This window comes from Chenopodium album, chromosome 15 (genome assembly GCF_948465745.1).
Source record: "Chenopodium album chromosome 15, dcCheAlbu1.1, whole genome shotgun sequence".
Classification (NCBI taxonomy): Eukaryota; Viridiplantae; Streptophyta; class Magnoliopsida; order Caryophyllales; family Amaranthaceae; genus Chenopodium; species Chenopodium album.
In genome coordinates, this window is record NC_137848.1 from 6,190,953 (window position 1) to 6,201,136 (window position 10,184).

Sequence of the window (10,184 nt, forward strand, 5' to 3'; positions counted from 1 at the left end):
TTAGGAGATCAACTCCTCCCAGAGTATGAGGACGTCCAGCCCGAAGTAAGTGGACGTCCAAATGAACTCAGAGGTTAAGCCTCTCTCAGAGTACGAGAACGTCCAGTACAAAGTATGGACGTCCAAATGAGCAAGAAGCCAAGATCATTCCAGACTACGAGGACGTCCAGAGCAAAATATATGGACGTCCATGTAGCAAAAAGAGCCTTGAATCAAGAGTATATGGACGTCCAGGGCAGATGGGAGGCAAACCTAACCTAGAGTACCAGGACGTCCAGAATGCAAGTTCAGAGGAGGCGGCCAGTAAGTGTACGAGCCACCCCCTCTGAGGGGCAAATGTTTAGGGTAAAAATACCCCAGGTACGTGGCCCAATAAAAAGGCGACACGTGGCCCTATGAGAGTGAGACACGTGTCCACCTGTCAGGGTGACACATGTCAGCCATCTCTAAACGCCCTAATACAACATCAGAAAGAGAAAAAGGCCCTGATGACCTCAGGCCCAAATCCCGAGAAACCCTTGAGAGCCGTAAAACGGCGCCCCCCATGACACGTGGCAACCTCTGATTGCGCAGCCAATCATGTCACGAAATTCTAGGGCATAAACCCTAGAGGGGTACATGTTCCCACCCCTATAAATACCCCAATCATTTATGATGGGAGGGATGGATGGTGACATAACATAAATATAGAGCATTAAAGAGCTACAACTTCTCTCTACTTTCTCTCTCTAGCTTTTCCGATTTCTGATCTCTAACTTGATCGTCGGAGGCGAATATTCCGACAAACGGAATATTCGTTGTTTTGCAGGTGTCCACGTCTCGTTGCCAGAAGAACGTGACCAGTATTCGAGGAGTTCACAAAAAACCCCGAAACAGGTTCGATCTTTGATGATTCAATAATGATCAAAATTGATTGTTATTTATTTAAATTTATAAACTTTTGCCTGGAAATGGATTTGATGATTGCTCAAATTAAAACTTATTTTATATGAAAATTCATGACATGTTAGATAACCTAATTTCATTTCACTAATGTACTCATTCCACTCGAAAGTATAAGTAAAGGTGAAGTAAAAGATGAGTCATATTTACAAATTGAATTTAGTTCATTCCAATTCAACTACAATAAACTATATCCAAATGATGAATGAACGATTTTATAGTTCAATCTTACAAAGTGTGTGTAGTCTCTCGTTAACTTCGTATTTATTGATAATTCTAGCATGAGTATCTAACTTTAACAACATAGTAATTAGCTTGTTAATTCAAGCACAAAATTAAAATAAACATCATGAGATATTAAAACTTGTCTAGGCAAGACTAGTTATGGTTATGAATAGGTTCTCTCTCCTTGGAGCGTGATAAAGAGAGTCCCACAAACAAGAAGCAAAAATGGAACACCCATGTTCTATGATTTGATTTAGCAACTACAACAATTTTAGCATTTTTAACTTGATTTAGACATTAGTGAGTAGTGACTTGCGAGTGAGATGACTATAAAGAAAACTAGTCAATTGGAAATCAATTCAAAGTCAAAAAAGAATTTGGTCACACAAACTCATTCATCATTACAAATGATCCCACAAAGGAAGGTTTTGGGTAACAAATATTGTTTCATGCCCATTTACTAACGGATATTCTGCTGTTGTTTGATTGTGTCTACCAAATATTTAGTGGCTGCATGCTGTCTAAATATTAGACTCATTGTTCTAATTAATCAGTATTTATGTGAATATTTGGACATGCAGTATTGCTTGAGACACACACTAATTTGTTTTCTCTTTGATTAAAGCCTTATAAAATCTTGATCACTTCACCTTATTTTTGGTGAACTAAAATTAATTCTAATTTGTTTCCTCTTTGACTAAAGCCTTATAAAAAGTCCTGTTTCCTTTACCTTATTTTTGCTAACATGATTAATTTAACTGAAGTGAAATTATTTTTGCTGAACTGACATTATTTTTATTGAAATGAAATTTTTCAGAAATTATTTTTACTGAATATAAATTTTGTAAAGTAATGTAAAATAAGCAGAAGTCACTTGAAAACAAATTTTTATTGTAATTATTTTATGATATTACTCGTAACAATCTTATAATTATCATCGATACATTTTACAAGGACAATTTACCTATTACTCCTTAATTATTAATCTGTTATATACACTACCTCTATTTGTTACGAAGTATTTTACACTAGTATTATGGTGCAACTAAATCGATCTAAATGAAGGGGTTGAAGTACTACGTACCATCCAATAGATTTTATATAGTCACTTAGTCATCGAGTAATTCTTTGACTAACTAGATAGGGAAAGTTTCAAACATGAACCATCAAGTGGAAAAAAAGGACTCCACTATTTAGAAATAAAGATCACTAAAGATGATTTTACTTTCAAACCACAAGAAGATAAAAAGCACATAATCTTGAGGGAAGGTTAATAATTTCTTTTTAATTTTCGGAGTTTCAATTGTGCTCTTCACATCCAATCAATAGAGAAATGTTATATTTTCTCACATCCAAATTTTGAGGTCTAGTTTCTAACGACTTATTAGGTCAATCCCTTATTAAAATTCTAACACAATTAATATTATACACACCATGACACCAACAATCTATAAGGTAGCCGATTTTATAAATAGCAATAAGGAAAATAATTAAAATTTTGATAAGCAAAGTTATATTCTAATGTATTATGTCTATATTAATACAATATCATTCTCGGCCATCGATCAAATATGAACTTCCAAACAACAATAGATAATACGGAGTACTGAAAATAAAACTGTAAAGAAAAAGAGACTTCAGAATAATTTGGCCCTAGGGTTAACTATGACTACCACGTACAAGATTTAACATTGATTGTTTTTTTTTTTTTTTTTTTTGAACAAAGTTTCTCCTTTAAATTTAGATGTAAATTTATCTCCATTTACCTTAATTTATCTTCACGATTTACTAAACGGGCCTAAGGATTAAGAACACCAAGTCCTTGTTGGCTCATTATGCTTGATGTCGGCTACTATCTTTGGGTAGTATTCCATAAAGTCAATTTTTCTCAAGTTGACTTAGCTTGTTCCTTAAAATTTGACATGCACATTTCAAAGATGTCATAAGCTAGCTAGATAGTCATCATATACTTGTCTTTTAAACCACATATAGTTGAACAATAAAACTTAGCTTGTAGTTTGTTGGCCAACATCTTGATTAAGTATTAGAGACAAATTCCTAGTTACAATCACAAACATCATTGTCCTTTTACTCGGTTCTTGGTGTCCTCTAAAAAGCCTTCTAGTTAATTAGTTTATCAACATCTTTTTATCCGATCATCACTAAAACCTTTCAAAGGTTAAAAAAAGGGCAACGCATAGAAGAAAATATAAACTAATTAACACCAATCTATAGATATATAAATGACTTTATTTACTTCTTATTTCACCAATGTAGTGAAAAGTCTATCATTAGTATCCACTATAAGCACACCAATGCAAATGAAAAGCTTAATGATCATAATCTATCGGTAAAACATAGAGGGGAAATATGGTGTATCTGTGTTTTATTATAGATATACGGAGTAATAAAGTGTCAGGTCGTGCCAATCATTGACAAAAAAAAAAAAAAAAAAAAAAAAAAAAGAAAAAAAAGAGTTATATTTACATATATCTATTCTTTGTGTTCCACTAAAACGATTGCAAATGCACCATGCCAAAATTTATCGTTGAATCTTAATAATAGTGATACTAAGGGCCTGTTCTGATTGACTGAAATCAACTGAACTGAACTGAACTGAACTGAACTGAACTGAACTGAACTTATTAATTAGTGATTTTTAACTACGGATTAGTGGTCTTTGATTATATATTACTATACCTATGTGTATATACAAATGTACTATTTCATATGACATAATTATAAAATTTATAATATAATTATATATTTATGGAAAATATATTAAAAACTTGAAACCTCTAAATATTTTAAACACATATACTATTTAATTTTAAAATAAAATAGTATTATGACAAAAGAACACAAAACACTTACATGTAGCAGAAAAGCAGCTATGGATATTGTCCGACAAGAAATAACTGATCAGATATGGGAGTCAGTTCAGAGGAATGCCGAGGTAATGGAGGAGCTTGGTGGACAAGAAGAAGACGAAGAACTAACTGACTATGAAAATTAGTTTAAGTTGTGTAGTACTCTAATTTTCTCAATAAGATTAACAATAGAAATGTGTATCAAAAAAATAGAACCATTTGAACAATGAATTGTATCGATATTATTATTATTATTATTATTATTAATATTAATTATTGTTATTATTATTATTATAATTAATTATTGATTATTATTATTATTATTGTTATTATTATTATTATTTATTCATGATTATTATTATTATTTATTGATAATAATAATAATAATAATAATTATTATTATTATTATTTGTTGCGTCGTTGTAATAAGAGCTTAAAAGAATGAAATTTGGCTTTATATCATTAGCAATATCATTAGACATAAGAGTTGAACTGAACTGAACTGAACTGAACTGAACTGAACTGAGCTGAACTGAACTGAACTGAACTGAATTTCAACGGAAGAGAACAGGCCCTAACCAAGATTATCCTTTCACACTTTTATTAGAAACTTTTTTCTTGGAGTGTTTTTAATTTTAGTGAATCAATCTTGTGCTTCAAAAACTGGGATCATCAACTAAATTATAACTTTATGTGTGTACCATATAGTAAAATCACAAAGAATCTATTGTAAAGGCAATGAGAAAGAAGGTATAAAAAAAAGAGAGATATGGCAAAAAGTAGCTTCATTCAAGGAATGGAACAGAGAATATGGCAATGTGAAACCATAATTGTGTCAAACAAAGCATTTTCAGCTTTTTAGTTATATGCTTCAGCCTAATTAAACTCAAAGCCATCATTTGTGTGACTTTCATATTAATTTATTTAGGCAAATGCTATATATAGCCCTAAGGGCTATATATAAGCATTAATTACATATTTGATTCTCTTATAGTTTCTAGAAAATACTTAATATTACTGATCAATTGATTTACCCAATTACATAATAAATGCTATTCACAACAATACTAATAATTACAATGAAAATACATGTTCCCAATAAAAAAAACTCAATCATCCTGCCTCAGTTTAGCTTCCCAGAACAGTTATATTATGTACAAAACAATACCGCATAACATTTTATCTATGGTGTTTCGACAACTGCTCGTGTTTCCCCTTCAATTCAAGGTATTACTTTTGCCAAAAGTCTAATTTTTTTTTATTTTTTTTAATCTTCTTTTGCATAATTGTATAACTCAAGGTTATAGAATTTGTTTGAATTTGTTTCTGTATAATCCCAATTCAATGAAATCCATATTATGAGGTTTGGATGAGAAGTGATTGATTTGAGAGTTGAATTTTAATGAAAATACACATTGAATTAACTTCTGCCATATTGAATAATACCCATGTGATAACATGAAATTTGCCCTAATTTTTTTGACGAATTTTATAAGGTTTATCAATTTGGGTAGTACTGTAAAATTTTGGGTAGTAATATATACTTTCCTATATACTATGTATGCTATTGTGATGATTTTTAAGAAGATTCTGTAGCTTTTGTTTGAGATTTTTCTAATTAATATGCAATAAGCTTTTTTTTTAATAAAAGACTACTTATTTTCATGTTTACAGAATTTACAATGCTTGATGTTGATTTGAACGAACCTTTGATTGAAGAGGAAAATAATGATGATGAACCTTTTATTGGCCAAACCTTTGAGAGTCAAGAAGAGGCATACATCTTTTATAACAAGTATGCTAAACAACATGGTTTTGTTGTTCGTAAAGATCGTTCGGACACTAGGCATGGTAGGACTATCAGACGTGATTTTTACTGTCATTGTGGAGGGAAAAAACCTTTGAAGGTAGTTGATTTTTCTAAACCTCAAAGAAATAAGGAATCATCAAAATGTGATTGCAAAGCTCATATGCGAATTACATTGAAAAAATGCTTTGATATATTTCCAGAAGAATGGCATGTCACTAAGTATTCCAAGCAACACAATCATGTAATGTTGCCACCCGAAGCGATGCGTTTTCTCCCGTCAAACAGGAACATTAGTGGTGAAGATGAGAAGAAAATTTTGTTATTAAAAGAGGTAGGACTATCAGTTAGACAGATAATACGAGTCTTGGAGCTAGAAAAAAATGTTGGACATGGTGAACTACCATTTATTCAGAAAGATGTTCGCAATTTGTTTGGTCGAGTTAAGAGGTTGCTTGGAGCTAATGATTCCAAGAGTCTTTTAGAGTATATGAAATATGCCAATGAGGAAAATAATAAGTTTCAATATGCTTATACAGTTGATGGAGAAAGGAGGTTAGAAAACATATTTTGGTGTTCGGCTGAAAGTTTTGATTGGTATCAAAAATATGGTGATGTAGTCGTGTTTGACACCACTTACAAAGTTAATGCATATGACATGCCTTGTGGAATTTTTGTTGGAGTGGATAATCATGGAAGCACTATTTTATTTGGGTGTGCACTCCTCCGCAATGAAACAACTTCTACTTTTTCATGGTTAATGAAGGTATGAACTTAATATATGTAGTTTAATTAGCTTACAATCTTAATTATTATTGTTAAGCTGGTATAATAACTTGGATTTATCTGTATATATTATTTGCATGTATAATTGCTTAAAGATAATAATGTCTATCTATGTATTATTTTGCCAATGTCTATCTTATACTCTGTAGTTCATATTGACAAATAGTATTACTTATTTGACTTCAATTATATTTTTTATCATGTGTAAAATAGACTTTTGTTCGTATAATGAAGAGTGCCCCAAAGACTATCATCACTGATCAAGATCCTTGGATGTCTAAAGCAATTGAAAATGAAATGGCAACCACAAAACATAGTTATTGTATATGGCATATCACATCGAAATTCAGTTGTTGGTTTGCAACACTTTTACGAGAGAATTATCAAAAATGGTGTGCTGATTTTTACAATCTTTATAAGATGACTATCACGGAAGAATTTGAGCGTAGTTGGACTTTGATGATTGCGAAGTATAATTTGCAAGAGAATAAACATGTTCAAGGCTTGTATAATGTGAGATATTTTTGGGCCCCGACTTATCTTAGAGATTATTTTTTTGGAGGCATGATAACCACCGGAAGATCAGAGAGCATAAACGCTTTTATTAAGAGATTTGTTTCCTCTCATGTATCTTTGACAGACTTTGTGAAACAGGTTCATATTCTTCTTCTTTAAATTATATTTCAATACTATTTTAACTATTTCTAATGTTCATGTTACAACTTGTCATTTTTAGGTAGCCCTTGCTGTTCAAGAAATTTGCCAAGGACAATCACATAACAATATGGTTGCTACTCTCAGACCCATTAGCATGAAAACAAAGTCACCATTGGAAGGTCAGGCTTTTGAAGTCTTCACTTCATTTGCTTTCAAAAAGTTCCAAGATGAATTAATAAAAGCAAGTCAATATTCTATAATCCAAATAGAAGGTAATGTATGTACCGTAAGATATTATGAAGGGGAAAAGGGTATAAATCGTAGAGTTTTTTTGGATGGAATAACAATGTCATGCAGTTGCAAAAATTTCGAATTTTGGGGTATAATTTGTCGTCATATATTTCGAGTGTTGTTGCATAATGATTGTTTCAAGATCCCTTCCTCCTACCTACCTCTACGATGGCATTGTGATAGGTTGCAACCTACAGTTGAAAATCAAGAAATAATAAGTGAAGCCATGATATTGGAGGAAGAATCCGAAACTTTACACAATGACATTGGAGTCGGTGGAGATGATGTACTGTGTCCCCCTAAATCCAAAACAAAGGGACGTCCACCAAAGAAGCGTGAGAGGGGTGGAAAAGAGTCCGGAAAGAAGAAAACTAAATGTTGTTCTATATGCAAGCAACCCGGTCATACTAAACCAACCTGTCCTAATAAGGAAAATATATTTTCTTTGAATGATACGAATGAAGGTACTTCTTCTGCAACACAAAAAAAACAAAAGAAGATGGCAGCTGATTTAGGATTAAATCCTATTTTTACTTTGAAGTTTTAGGTATGCCATATTTCTTTACTTTTAAAAATTTTCAGATTGTTTTTTACCTATTATTCTTCTTTTATAATGTAGAGATTTCTCTTTTGTTCTTTGACAGGTGGTCTCATTGAAAAATTATGACAAAAGACGTCTACAAAAATTTTGGACATCAAGATGTGTCATGAAGACGGAACTTTGTTTTTTATATTGTTTTTTTGGACGGTTGTAGCCGGGGATTAAACCAGATTTGTTTTTTTTTTTTTAAGAAAGTGGAAAACAAATTATGTGGAGTTTATAATCAGTTTTACAATATTATGTTAGTGGTTTTTTATTGTCTTCCAAAAATACTTAGTTTCAATGCATTATTAAATGTAGTGTCATGACAATTTATTCTATCAACAACACTACATTAAATGATTATTTTTTTTAATTCAATAATAATGTTAGATTCCATTGGAATAAGAAAACAAACATTAAATCTATGAAATTGCTGTTTTTTATGCATAGCCCTTAGGGCTATGTATAGCAAAACCCATTTATTTATTTTCTTCTTGTGCTCTTAAATAATACTTGTATAATAATTACAATCAATTTCCTTTTATTTATCTAACATAAAATATTGTAGTAATGAGTAAACCTTATATTTTTACACTAATATTGTTTCGTATATTTTTATCGAATTTAATATTTAACTGTAACTTTTTTTGGTTGGGGCATGACATATATTCAGTAACAATCCACATTATACGTTTGTACTCTCTTCGTTTGCAAATAAAATTACGTTATTTATGTAGATGTATATTTTGTAAATGGCATAGAATTCTGATAATTAACAAGAATAAATATCGTTATATTTGGTAAACATACTTATGCGTTGATTTATGAAGTGGTGGAAAGGGTATGAAAAGAAGACAACTAGCAATTACAAAAGACACTATTTTTAATGAAACCATAGTAGTTACTCGAAATATTAATAGTGGTTGGAACAATATGACAATCTATTCTAGAATCTAGACTGAAAGAGTATATAAGTAATACAAGAAAAATATAATAAAACCTGCCAAAAAAAGAAAAAAATAATAATGACGTGTGTAATTAATCTATTAGCCAGCATGCATTGTCGTAATACTACTATTGAAATCCAGTTTGTTACAATCATTATCACAAAATCCAAGAAGAAATCAACCTGGTTAATAGTACAAACACATAATTAATCGAGGTGAAAAGATGCTAATAGTGCTTGTAAATTTTAATTAATTTTATGGGGTTTATGTGTGGCATGCACGCTTTAGGCAACATATGATAAAATGAGGTGCCATGCCAAATTAAAGGTAAAATGATCAATTGTGATCATGATTGTTGTTACTTATTTTATGTACATGACATGAACATGGTTACGTTCTCTACGTTATTTTTTCATCATGGCTTTTCTCACAAACATCATCATTCTCTTGTGCGCCTTCATTCACATTTATTGTTGTTTATAGCTATCAATAATTATGACCAATCCTTGAAATAAAAATCTCATATACTTGCAAAATCATGTACTCCTAACATTTAATTTCATATATTTTTAATTTTTTTTAAACCAGTAGTTTTTGGATATACTTCCTACATTGATGTCTTATCTTGTCGTATATATAAGGGCTTTTATATACTCGATGATATCTAATGTGAAAATATTTTTAATTACACAATATAAAAGATGTGCTTATATTTACGATGAAATTTTAATTTTTACTTTACTAGGGGATCCTACGCGCGCGATGCGAACGGTATAGATAGTGTTTCAAGTTGACTTATTGCAATTAATCTTAATACCTTATGCATGTTTCAAGGTAATCATATTTGAAATCAAATTTTGCCGAGTCTATTTGTAGTTTAGAGTTATCCCTCCCCCCTCCAAATTTTTTTTTTTAAAAAAATAGAATTATTGACAAAAATAAGCTTGGATTATATCGAACAAGTATCAAAGAAAGGAACCTGTTTAATTTTTTGTATAGATGTATAATCTAATAATTACAATTAAATTAACTTTCAATTATAGGTTCGTGACAATACAGTACCAGTAATTGTGAAG

At 30.9% G+C, this 10,184-nt stretch overlaps 1 protein-coding gene across 1 annotated transcript; it reads left to right on the forward strand.

Annotated features, from left to right (window-relative positions):
* Positions 1-5,719: 5,719 nt before the first annotated feature.
* Positions 5,720-8,591, forward strand: LOC145580670 (protein FAR1-RELATED SEQUENCE 11-like). The gene is made up of 5 exons (XM_081637796.1): positions 5,720-6,610; positions 6,844-7,284; positions 7,367-7,761; positions 7,798-8,125; positions 8,223-8,591. Exons 1-4 carry the CDS (start codon positions 5,720-5,722, stop codon positions 8,123-8,125), a joined length of 2,055 nt encoding a protein of 684 aa, XP_081493922.1. The 3' UTR covers positions 8,223-8,591.
* Positions 8,592-10,184: the final 1,593 nt, after the last annotated feature.